This window comes from Elgaria multicarinata, chromosome 10 (assembly GCF_023053635.1).
Source record: "Elgaria multicarinata webbii isolate HBS135686 ecotype San Diego chromosome 10, rElgMul1.1.pri, whole genome shotgun sequence".
In the NCBI taxonomy this organism is placed as follows: Eukaryota; Metazoa; Chordata; class Lepidosauria; order Squamata; family Anguidae; genus Elgaria; species Elgaria multicarinata.
Window position 1 is genome coordinate 16601648 of NC_086180.1, and position 13374 is coordinate 16615021.

A 13374-nucleotide genomic window follows, 5' to 3' on the forward strand; every position below is an offset into this window, starting at 1 on the left:
GTTAAGGCCCATGGAGCCTTAGCTGTGAATCTGTTTTCCTAGGACCTGGATATATTTTCCAGCGCTCCAAGGGTCCATTGATATCAATGGAAGATTTTCCTTTCATCTTAATTGCATGGGGTGGGGGCAATTACAGGAAGGAAAGTGAGAGTCGGGGTGTGACAACGAGAATTGTAATAGAAGAAGGACTACTGATTTGAATTGATCCGGGGCGGGGTGCAAATTTAAGCATTTATTTTATTTGAGGTGATTAACTGAGAAATTAATTGGCTGGCTTTGCTGTCTGTGAAATTTACATAAATGCTAGTAATTGCTTTAAATTTGCATCTATAAATATACATCAGCATATGTAAATTTTATGTCCATTTGTGTCCTGTGGGCCTGGCTCCTGAATCTTTTTAGTGAAGCTGAAAATAACAAAAACTCATCATCTACAGGGTAAAAATCATTCTGTCTGTCCAGGTCTTCCACAAAATCATTTTTCTTTCCTATTTTTAAGCCTGGATTCCCCCGTACAGTCAATTTAGCATGAGAACGGGTCAAACTGTAATTTGTGTGACATTATATGCCCCACATCTCTAGCTGCTGAAATTGTGGGAGAAGCAGAGCCCACCTTAGTATGCCGGGAGGCTAATGCCATCCATTTGGAAAGAGGCTCCGGACAGGATGATTCCAAAAATTACTAAGGTGGGAAATCAAACCTAAGAGGCCAAGATCAAAATTTGGTGTAGGTCAGCAGATAAGCCCAATAATATGTAGCAAGGTCCGGAAAGGCAAATCCACAGTCGCAAAGTTGCATCCTTTTCAAGGATATTCTTGGTTGAAAGGAAACTCCACCCCACCCCCCAAATTTACAAAACAAAGTATTAAGTTTTTGAAAGTATTTGCTAGATATATGTACCCCACGTGAATATTCTCCAGGAGCTCCTATCGCACAGTTTCTTCACACTTGGAAACTATTCCTGCAAGCAATTGATTAAATGGCCCTGTTTATGCAATTCAAAGGCACAGACCTCTTTGCTGTAAAACGAGGCAGGTGGTGATGTAACTTCCATTGGTAGAACCCTTGTTGTATACATTATGTGACGCAAAAACAATAGATGCTTTTAAAACAGTGCCAGCCTTCCCCAACCCGGTGCCCTCCAGATCTCTGTGACTACAACTCCCATCACTCTCAGCCTGAATAATGATATGGCTAATGAATGGGAGAATAGCTCTGGTGCTGCTGAAAATGGTTAAAATCTTTAATAAGTTTCTTATTCATATGAAAAATGCTCAGCATTTTGCATACGAATAAGAATTATTAAAGATTTTAACCATTTTCAGCAGCACCAGAGCTAGTCCCTCATTCATTATCTGTTCAGTGGTGCTTCTTTTCCCTGCCAACTACACGTTGAATAACTATGAACATAAGAGTCATCAGACCAAATCTAGTCTAACATTCTGTTCCCACCCTGTGCCTGTGAGAAGCCCGCAAGCAGGATTGGATCATGCTATTTGGGAATGATGGGAGATCATAGAATAGTAGAGTTGGAAGGGGCCTATAAGGCCATTGAGTCCAACCCCCTGCTCAATGCAGGAATCCACCTTAAAGCACCCCTGACAGATGGCTGTCTAGCTGCCTCTTGAATGCCTCTAGTGTGGGAGAGCCCACAACCTCCCTAGGTAATTGGGTATTGGAATGTGTTGGAATACCCATCACTGGGTATTCCAACACATCTGGAGGGCACCAGTTTGGAGAAGGCTGAAAAACACGGTGTGTATGTGGCTGTTAAATGTTGGATGTGACGTGGCATGCATCCTTGAACTCAGCTGAGGATCTTCCCACCACTGCAATCTGCCGGAATCTGAAATGGTGCTCTGAAGATAAGCATCACGAAGAGCCTACAAAGAACCGCCTCACCCTTTGACAGCTCTCGTGCCAGCTTGATTGCTATCTGCAATGACTTAGTTCTCAGCCTCAGTACTGAGACGATAGCTGAAATATTTCTCCTTTTTTAAATTTTAGATTGAGAGAACATGTTTCCAATAAGGACAAGTTGCCCATCTTGATTTTTCCAGAAGGTAAAACAACAACAATCCACCCCAACCTGAACTGAACTGATCTCCTGTTTGTTTTTGCTTGTGTTGATTTTAAAAAATAAATAAAACTGATGATTCCCACTTGCCCCTGCCAGAGCCCCTCTCATGTTGATGACATCAAAATCCTAGTGGAATTTCATCCAGTGGTGTGGATCCTGTGGCGGACGATGGCATGAGATGATGGTGGATTATAACCTCATCCACTCATTTCTCTCCCCGTAGCTCCATGCTGTATATTACAAGTGCGTGAAGCCGGACCACGCTTGTTTGCCTCTCCCCAGCATCCAGGCATCTACCGGTCCTTGTCCTCTTCCCCAGTGTCTGGGCATTCAGCACAGCAGCTAAAAGAGGAGCCTTTCATGCAGGGGGCCTGGAGTTGCTATTGGTGTGGAACCTCTGACAAAATTTCAGAGAAGCTCTCGGGGGCTGAGTTCCAGTGGTGGGCAAGGCCGGCGGCCGAGTGAACCTAAAAGCACAAATAAAATATTCCAGCGTATTTTAGCTTAAAGCTCGGACTGCCAATAACTAGGCCTTAGGAGAGCTATTTCAACCTTTTTAGAGTGGCGGGAAATCCTGCATGAAAGCCTGGAAATCACTACATGATAGGTGGGTTGGGAGAAGGGAGGCGTGGCCATCTGGGGAATCCCAGGAGGGCCAGATTCAGACCCCAGGGCCGTGTTTCTCCACCTGTGTCCCATACAAATAGTTCCATCCTACGTGAGGTGTGTGTGTGTTTCAGATGTTTTGCTGAAAGCATGGATGTTAGGGAAGCAGGACCAGTAGGCATTCAATTGTTGGGAATGGGGACACCAGGTAGGGTTCTATTTTCCCCTCCATGCATTTGTGCTCACTCTCATGTGCGCACATGCTGGGGTGGGGGCAGCTGAAGGATGACTGGACTGAGGTTATGACATGGCTACTTAAAATGTGGATATATGGATTGGAAAGACTCTACCCCCCCCCCAACACTTTTGTGGGGCCATTTGCCCCCTGCAAACGGAAGGGAAGGAAATTTGACGAACATCTCAGGTGGGTTACTTTAAATAGGGTGACCCTATGGAAAGGAGGACAGGGCTCATTTGTATGTCATTTGTATGCATGCAGCGCCTGGTGAAGTTCCCTCTTCATCAAAACTGTTAAAGCTGCAGGAGCTCTGCCCTCTTTTGTATCTGGTCACTCTACAAAAGAGGGCAGGGCTCCTGCAGCGTTAACTGTTGTGATGAAGAGGGAACTTCACCAGGCACTGCATGCATACAAATGACACCTTCTGAAATTCCCTTTTCTATGCAACTGTTAAAGATACAGGAGCCCTGTCCTCCTTTCCATAGGGTCACCCTACCTTAAGGGCAAGATGGCTGAGGGTCCCGTCCCCCCACTGTACCAGAAAGCACTTGTCACCACTTCAACTGGCTGTTTTGCTGGTGAAATGGGGTAAATTCTGCAGCCTGTTGCAGCCATTTGATTGGATGTTTGATGTGTTAATTAGGGATGTGCTCCGCTCCGATTAGGAGCGTAGAAGCAGTAGCGGATTGGCCTGCTCCGCCTTACCCAGAGGCGGAGTAGGAGCGGACCGCGGACCCCCTAGAAGCAAGGCGAAGAGAAGCGACCATTTTTCGGAGCTCCGAGTTCAGTCGGAGCGCTCCGGTCGCCATCTTGAAAACATTTCGCCATAGGATTGCATTGCGGCAAATAATCGCGCATAACTACGTTGTTTTTGAAGCTATCGTTCTGGAAATTCTTGTGCACAGAGAGTCGTGGATGGGGGTCATTTTGAGACCACTCTCACCTCTCTGCGTGCTGTGGTTCACGTGCAATATTTTTTTAAAAATCGGGTCAACCGCGGGGCTCAAACTGCGTTTCGGCTTTTCGCCCATAGGATTGCATTGAGGGAAAGAATCGGGGATAACTGGGGGGGGGGTTTAAGCTATCGTTCTGAAAATTCTTGTGCACAGAGAGTCGTGGATGGGGGTCATTTTGAGACCACTCTCAACTTTCTGCATCGTACGGGTCGCGGGCTAGAAGTTTTTTAAAAATAGGGTCAACCGCGGGGCTCCGTTTCGGCTTTTCGCCCATAGGATTGCATTGAGGGAAAGAATCGGGGATAACTGGGGGGGGGTTTAAGCTATCGTTCTGAAAATTCTTGTGCACAGAGAGTCGTGGATGGGGGTCATTTTGAGACCACTCTCAACTTTCTGCATCGTACGGGTCGCGGGCTAGAAGTTTTTTAAAAATAGGGTCAACCGCGGGGCTCCGTTTCGGCTTTTCGCCCATAGGATTGCATTGAGGGAAAGAATCGGGGATAACTGGGGGGGGGTTTAAGCTATCGTTCTGAAAATTCTTGTGCACAGAGAGTCGTGGATGGGGGTCATTTTGAGACCACTCTCAACTTTCTGCATCGTACGGGTCGCGGGCTAGAAGTTTTTTAAAAATCGGCGGGAAAAATACCTTTTTCAAAGGGCTGAGGGGCAGAGTCAGCTCCCGGTCATGATGATCCCAAAGTTGGAGGAGGGCATAGGCAAAACAGGTAACTTGGGATTCTGGGAAACTTCTCTTTCTTCATCTGAACGGGCTTTTCCCCGTGTTTTTTAACACAGTAGCCCCACCAAATGCACAAACACAACCTGAAATCATATACTAAGCCAAGAATAAGAGATAGAAAACACAGCACTGCTCCCCACCCTAACCTTGGTGAACAACTGAATCGATGTGGTGCAAGGGGATGAGCTCCCCTAGGGCATCTCATCGTGGACGTGCCCCCACTCTCTCCTGCACTGGAAGGCCATAGAGCCTTCCAAAGAGAGTAAAACGGTGGAGCAATGCCTATCATGAGTTGAAGTGAATGGTCACTTTTCAGTGGTGGAGCAATGCCTGTTATGAGTTGAAGTGAGCGTTTTACTTCTTCTCAGAGCTGTTGGTGGCTGTCTTGAACTGGCAGCTACTTCCCCCTCCCCCGGGCACGTCCCCCTATTGCTGGTAAAAGACAGATATAGCCTTTTTTTTTTAATTCTTCTTGCTGTTTATTGAGCAACACTGCTGCTTTTAATTCCACCCCTCCTTTGTTTATTGATTGATTTATTCCATTTTCTATGCATTACTGGCTTATCCTTGGCTCCCTTCCTTATGCCCCCAGAAATGCCAGCTGCATGCCTGCCTGCCTTCCCTCCCTCCTCCCCTGCCCACCTCGCAGGGATGTTGTGTGTGGGGTGCCCGATTTTCAAAAATTCGCCAAAAATCAGGGGATCATGGGATTGCCTTGAAACTTGGCGTGTGTGTGTATACGCCCATGAGGTGTCATGGTGCCAAACGTGAGGTTTCTAACTTCAACGGAAAAAAAGTTGTTTACTTTTTTAGCTTTCAATGCAACCCTATGGGGGGGCAAAAACGGAGCTCCGGATCCGGATCCGGAGCTCCGAGCGGAGCGGAGCGGAAGTGGGCGGAGCGGGGGCGGGGCGGAGCGACCCGCTCCGAAAAATGGCGGATCTGCAAGTGAAGCGGAGCGGGGGGTCCGTGCACACCCCTAGTGTTAATGTCATGATCTGCATATGCGTTTCTTACTGTTCTCTCTCTCTGTCTTTTTTTATCAGGCACTTGTATAAACAACACCTCTGTAATGATGTTTAAAAAGGGGAGCTTTGAAATTGGTGGCACCATCTATCCAGTTGCTATCAAGGTAAGAGAGCGGAAACATTTTCTAATGCTAATGCCATTGGCTTCTAGAAGGTTTGCCATTCAACCAGAGCCTTTGAAACGCTTCCCCCTCTGTGCTGCACGAAGCCACTTGACCATCACTGGGAAGAGAAGCTGCTCTTATCGCACCTGCCGTGTCCTCCGTCAGCTGCATCCAGTTTCACATTGGAGATTGCAGCAGACATTTCTCCCAAGAAGTGGAGCCCGGAAGTGAAACCACCAGCCTTTGGAGGAAGCCCAGGAGTCTCAACGGGCTGGATGCAAAACTTCCGTGGGACACTGTTTCTGCATTCCTGGGCTAGGGATAAATACACAGAGTTGAGCTGAAATGCTTAGTTGAGTAATGGGTTGATTGATTTATAAACCTGCTTCTTTCCTAAACCAAGAAGCAGATTTGTAAATAGTTGAATATTTTAATAAACACGTAAAAGAGACCATGGGCGGCAGGTGCTCCCTTAGAAGAGGCCTTCCTCCTATTCCTTCCCCAATCCCTATCCCCACAGACAAGAGAAAATGCCTCTCAAGGTGGCTGCTGCAAGACTTGCATGCATCATTTAAAAACTCTGCAGTTTTTTCCCCTTAGAATTGTCTTTATATACAAATCTATGCAAATTCAATCAACCAGTTAGCTCATTTAGCTGAGATTTCTTGGAGAGGATGACAGCCTTAATGTAGAGTGGCTGCTAACCCATGTTCAGAGCATTCCTCTACTTAAGGGAAGGGTATCGTCAGAGTTGTCTTTTCCTGGGGCATCTGGCTGGCTGCAGCCTGACCCAGGCTCTTCCTGATATCTCTGTGTGCAACGCTTCTAGTTCAAGGTTGACAGGAGATCTTTTACTTTTTACTTATATTAAAAGCTGGAAGCACGCTTCAGCTTTTCATCTCAAAAGGTTGACTTTTGGCACATATGAAAGGATGCATTACCAGCCCTCAGAGCAGGGCAGGTGTCAAGGTTAGGCATGGCTAGGCACCTGCCGAGGCCCACACCCAGCAGGGCCCCCGTGACATGAGTCGCCTGGAGTTGTTCCTCGTCTTCACCACTGCAACCTGCTCATTCGTCTGGTTCTTGCTCTAGCCCAGGAAGTGGTGGTGGTGAGGAGGGGGCAGAAATGCCAGTGCCTACTTAAAAACATAAGAGCCCTGCTGGATCAGAGCAAGGGTCCATCTAGTCCAGCACTCTGTTCACACAGCGGCCAACCAGCTGTCGTCCAGGGAACCACGAGCAGGACATGAGTGCAACAGCAGTCTCCCGCCCATGTTCCCCAGCAACTGATGCACATAGCCGTACTGCCTCTAATACTGGAGGTTGCACTTAGCCACCAGGACTACTAGCCATGGATAGCCTTCTTCTCTTCCCTCTGCCCGTCAAGCAAGTGATGAGAAAGAGAAGATGGAGGAGGAGGAGCAATAGCAGCTAATGACAATGGTGGTGAGAACGTAGACTCACTAAAGGAGGAGGCCCATTGAGGGTGTCTTTCCCTCAAAAACCTGGATCTGGGACTGCTTCACCTGGCGAGGAGGAGGCAAGCCCACACCGATGTCTTGTGCAGTCGGCAGGCTTTTCTGAGCCTGGACAATTCTGTTCTCATCTAGAACGCCAGCAAAATTAACCTACCCTCAGCCAAAGGAAAGGTAGAGTATCGAACCATATCCTGCTTGTGGACATCTGGTGGTCCACTGTGGGAAACCAGATGCTTGGCTCGCTTGGTCTGATCCGACAGGGCTGCCCTCATGTTCCTTTTCTTTGGATGCCACAGGAGATGTTGATGATTGATTCCTTGCACGCTTTTTAGAAAGCCCTCTTCAGTTGTTGCATCCTAGTACACATGTTCTGAAATGGCCTCTTGTGTGTTGGCTCTGGGTGTGACAACGGCTCCCCCATTGTCCTTGTTTTGCAGTACGACCCCCGGTTTGGTGATGCCTTCTGGAACAGCAGCAAGAATGGCATAGTGAGCTACCTCCTGCGAATAATGACCAGCTGGGCTATCGTCTGCCATGTGTGGTATCTGCCACCAGTGACGAGAGAGGTAACTTCTGGGCCCATCATTGGCGGGATAAACTCTGATACTAAGTGCAAGAAATACCTCTTTCCTGTTGGAGCTACTGTAATGTTTTGAGGATGACAAACCAGGGAACCCTTCTCTGCTTCCCCCTCTTTAAAGTCCACAGTGAGCTTCCCTATTGCATCCATGTCTGATGCAGCTATCTGGATTCTAACTGTATGTTGGTTGGTTTGCAGGATGGAGAAGATGCCGTACAATTTGCCGACAGGGTGAAGTCTGCCATTGCACGCCAAGGAGGACTAACTGAATTGCCCTGGTGAGAAAAAATAATAATGAGATTTTGCTTCTAAGGCAGGGATGTCGGACCTCTTCCAGCCTGAGGGCCAAATTCAGTTTTGGAGAAGCTTCTCCATGCAAAACATGTGCTCTACCACAGGGCTACAGCCCCTCCCTTGGCCAGAAGGTCCCAGGTTCAATCCCTGGTATCTTCAGGTTGGGCTGGAAAAAATCCTGTCTGGAGAGCGGCTGCCAGTCAGTGTTGACAGTACTGGCCTAGATGGACCAATGCCCTGAATCAGTATAAGACAACTTCTTGTGCTCCAAAGCATTCCGTTGTGTTTCTCAGACCATATTACACAGGCTGCATTTCTGGGACCTATTCAAGGTGCTGGTTCTTACCTGTAAACCCCAAAACAGCTAGGGGCCAAGTTATCCGAAAGTTCACATCCTCCCATATGAATCTGCCTGTAGGTTATGTTTTATGCACTAACTTGCCATTTCTGAACACTCTTCAAGGGCAGCCCCATGTACAGTGTATTGCAGTAATCTAATCTGGGGGGTGTCAAGGCAAGTGTCAGCATGACCAGACCTAACTTTTTTTATACTGTATTTCATAATTGTGTTTTAACCTGTTGGGTGTTTTATTGTGGTTTTAATTTTTGTGAACCGCCCAGAGAGCTTCGGATATTGGGCGGTATAAAAATGTAATAAATAAATAAATAAAATAAATAAACTTCTCCAGGAAGGGCTGCCGTTGGCACATCAGCTGAAGCAGGCTCTGAGCTTTTTGATGGTCATTTATTTATTTATTTTTATTACATTTATAGCCGAAGCTCTCTGGTCAGTTTACAAAAGTTAGAAACAGTGAACATAAAAATAAATATACAAAAAATTTAAACCATCAAAAGCATAAAAACAACAATATCCATTTAAAACAACTATTTTGGGGTCAGTTAAAAAACTCAGCATATGTTGTTAACTCCCTGGGAGAAGAGAAAAGTCTTGACCTTGTGCCGAAAAGAAAACAGTGTTGGCGCCAGGCGAGCCTCTTCAGGGAGAACATTCCACAATTGGGGGGGCCACCACTGAAAAGGCCCTCTTCCTTGTTGCCATCCTCCGAGCTTCTCTCGGAGTAGGCACTCGGAGGAGGACCTTATATGTTGAGCGTAGTATGGGTAGGTTCTGAGTCCACAGTCACAAAATGTCTATTATGACAGCTAGGGTTCTAAGAGTGCCATCTATACTATACTTCATATATTTCTCTTTCTGCCCTGTTATTTTAAGGGACGGAGGTTTGAAAAGAGACAAAGTGAAGGACACTTTTAAGGAGGAAGAACAGAAAACCTACAGCAAGATCATAGGGAATAGAGCATCCTCAAGTCGAGCGGTGTTCACGGACTGATCTCTTGCAGCTGATATTTCTCACGCCTCATCACTATAGAAAAGTGTTGGATTTTTTCCCCATTTAGAAAAAAGAAAATATTAATAATAAAGCACCAAGTGCAAGCAGTGGAGGACATTGCTTTGTTCTTGTTCGTGTGCTGCTGACCACCGGCAAATTCCTGCTTTTGATGTTTGGAAGAGAGAATTGGATTGAAGCAGAACAGAACGTCCCAGTGCTTAAAACGGGCTGCTGCTTTTGAACCTTAGCCCAGAGAGGGGAATGTACATAATAATTAAAAAAAATCAAGTTGTTCAATTGTATAAATAATGGTCACATCATTCACGTGGTTAGGGACTGTTTGAACAAATATTCCTGTAGGCCAGCCTTTCCCAACCTGGTGCCTTCCAGATGTGTTGGTCTGCACATCTGGAAGGCCCCAGGCTAGGAAAGGGTGGCTGTAGGGTTCCGCTGGTGGACTGCTGTGTGGTGATTGTTTGAATAGATGGTCTTACATTTCCAAGGTTTTCCTGGGTGTATTTTTGTTGGTGGATGTTGATTCAATGTTTTTGGGAGGTCGTAAATGTCTGAGTATGATCAGACTAAACAGGTGAGAAATGAGAACGGGCTGGTTTTTATCCTTAGCAGTTGCAATGAAGAACTAGAACAGCCTACAGACTTTTTTGGGTTGGTGGGGGGAGTTTGCTTCTTGTAGAAACCTACCCCATCTTTCCAAAGATGGTTTTAAAAACCATCTGGAACACAATTTGATACAGTCTGGGTATCAATCTCCCCCCCGCCCCATCCTCCGCACGAGAGAAAGGGCCAAATGATATACAAAGCTCCAACTTTGCAAATTGCTCTGCCCCCATCATAATAAAACCCTAAAAGCTGGAAGGAAAAAAGAAATTTGGGAGGGAAACAAATGTTTTATGAAATGCACTGCTCTCATGGACTGTGTTGGCAAGAGCCTATATGTGTATCTGTCACTTAAATGTCTGAGAAATATGTCATGTTGCCTTATTGTAAATTGAAATAAATTCTATATTTCTAACTAGTGGTAGCCATATTATTATTATTAATTATTATTATATTATTATTATTCCTTTCCCAGGACTGTGTGCACATAAAATACCTTTGCATTATTCTTGCTTTACTTCAAACTTATATCCACTATGGCTTCAGCGCTTTGCCCATGCTCTCCTACCCGCTTTCGAGCATATCCATGAGAGCTAAAAACTGGGTGCTTTGGACCTTGGGGCTTAAAACACAGACTATCCAGCAATCAGCATCTCCTGTGGCTTTCTGAACTTTGGGTTTGGGGGAGGGTTGCCATGTTTTGTCGAACTGTTCTGCTCCAGTGCCTTTAGTACCAGAAGCTTTTGATAGTATGGGAAATCACCCGCTACATTTCTGCATTTCAGAGTCAAAATGGATGTATTGTAACAGGTGTGTGTGTGTGTGTGTGTATAAAATGGTGAATGTAGGGTAATTTGGGTCAGGACTGACATTAGGGGAGGGGTGTTTATCCCTCTGCCCCCAAATATGCTGCCTCTATGGGCAAATAGCAGTGGGACTCCAATCACTGTTTGTGGAGACAGGGAGATTAATCCTTTGCCCAATTCAGTGTTGGCTCCTGAATTATTGAGGTCTATTATAATTTTATTTTATTTGCGTCAATGCTGGGCCTCAATGTGGCATTACAAAATTAAAACATATACAGTTAAAACCTATTTATAGAAATATACAAAAGTTAATATATATATTAAATAATGTTCCAATATCAAAACATTTAAAAGACATGACAATTTTAAAAGTCCTAGGCATAGATGGAGGTCCAAATAGGCTACACAGATGAGATGATCTTGGGCTGTACCACTTTACACTGCAGGGGTGATTTGCAGTTTTGAACACATATTCCACTAGCAAGAACAAAAATACCCCCACCCCCTAAATTGCCATGTTGGTGCCCACATTTTTTTTAAGTCCTCTCTCTCTCACTGGCATACTATTTTTTTTTGTATACAGGGGAGGATTTTTGTCCTTTCATATGGAAGAGTTCAGTCACTTCCCCAACACCTTGTGAACACTCCCTGTGATGGATTAAGACCATCAATGGCTACTAGTCCTGATGGTTATGTATTTCCTCCAGTATCAGAGGCAGTAGGCCTCTGAATTCCAGTTGCTGGGAGACATGACTGGGAGGGTGTACTGCCCTTCTGTCCTACTTGTCAGCTGTGAACAGAAAGCTGGACTAGTTGAGCCCTGGGTTTAATGCAGCATGGCTCTTCTCATGCCACCACAAATACACATTAATTTTCACATGCAAATGTACAGAAACATCACCCAGTATTGGCATTCTATTCACCTCTTTTGGGGAAGGAAAGGATCACAGGAATCAGACCAGTCACATGTATTTGTGTGTACACCTAGACCACCTATGGGTGAACACAATCTGGAGGCCTCAGCTGCTCCATCAGTCATTCCTGGGACATCATATCTGCCCCACTACAGTCAGCTCCTGCACACACACACACACCAGATACTGAAGGGCTCACTAGTGGAGCACATGCTTTGTACGCAGAAGTTCCCTAGCATCTGGCCAAAATCCTTGGCGAACCACTGACAGTCATGGTAGACATGGCGCCTGTTCAGACAACACAATAAGCCATGGTTAGTCTGCTAACCCTTTTGCAGCAAATGGTGAGTTAGCATGTTTAAACTGTGGTTATGTAGCCACCATGGTTAGCAATGGTTCACATCTCCCGCAAGTTTAGCTCAAAGTGCTTAACCACCGAGCCTTAGCGTGTCGTCTGAACAGGGTCAATATTGCGCTAGGTAGACCAACGGTCCCTCTTGTAGGCAGCTCCCTCTGTGTGATCAGGCAGGGCTTGTCTTGTGTACTTAACATCCACCATCAGAAGTGGTACATTCATGAAACATTTTACCACCACCTGTTTGTGCAGGCAAGGCCTGAATGGCTGGGAGTCATTTGAGAAGGTGCAGCTTTCTCCATCACATAGCTGCCATCCATCCATTCATCCTTGTAGCATTTGCATTCTAAGAACCACTGCCAAAGCCCTGTACTCATCAGACATCTCTGGAGGCTCCGTTCTGCCTGAGATATGCTGTAATTTACTCTGCAGTTGTCTTGTCTCCCACTGATTTAAAAAAATAAATCATGATTGTTTTTAACCCAAAGAACAAAGCTGTAGTAGAAAAACCTGATTGTCTGGCATTGATGAATGTTCACAGTTCATTAATATTTTAAGAATCGTGGAATTGTGAGGGAAATAAAAAGGTCATTGAGTTCAATGCTCTGACTTAGGGTAGGAGAACGGGAGGGCTTCCTTCTTTTCTCTTGCCTATAACCTAGTTTCTATGCCACTTGAGAAATAAAGGTATCAGGAAGAGCCTGAAAGAGTTATTAATGAAAAAGCAGGCACACTCTTTATATAAAATTGGTCCAAAAGACTCAAGAGATGCAAAGCACTGAGGCCAGGAGTCCCAAAACATTTTGGGCCTGTGGGCACATTTTAAATTTTGAGAGAGTGTCATGGGCCCTTGGGCAGAATAATTGCCATGGGATAGAGGGTGGGACTTGCCCATTCACAAAATGGCAGCCATGGTGGACATGACCAATCCCAAAACACCTATTTCCCAGAAAGTGATGATGTTAAAAGGAAAGTGCCCAAGAACTGAAGCACAAGGTAGTGAAAGGATCTGAGCACCAAAAGACAAAGCCACTCTTTTGAACTCACAGTTTTCTGCTCCGACATCCATTTCACAGAAGGTAAACTGGTAAAACTCAGAGAGACAAGTAACATGGCTGAGAAACGGAGCATGAGGTGGTGGTGATGTGATCTGATCCCCAAAGACCAGATCACACATTTACCCCACAAAATACCCATTTCATGGAAGGCAAAACTGGTGATGCTCAGA

At 45.6% G+C, this 13374-nt stretch overlaps 1 protein-coding gene across 1 annotated transcript in view; it reads left to right on the plus strand.

Annotated features, from left to right (window-relative positions):
* The window catches only part of GPAT3 (glycerol-3-phosphate acyltransferase 3), a 41229-nt gene extending 30785 nt beyond the window's left edge, over positions 1-10444 (plus strand). Inside the window, exons 8-12 of the mRNA XM_063135635.1 lie at positions 2009-2064; positions 5667-5752; positions 7668-7796; positions 8009-8088; positions 9336-10444. Coding sequence (XP_062991705.1) covers positions 2009-2064; positions 5667-5752; positions 7668-7796; positions 8009-8088; positions 9336-9453 — 469 coding nt within the window. The 3' untranslated portion in view covers positions 9454-10444. The remainder of the gene's footprint in view (positions 1-2008; positions 2065-5666; positions 5753-7667; positions 7797-8008; positions 8089-9335) is intronic.
* Positions 10445-13374: the final 2930 nt, after the last annotated feature.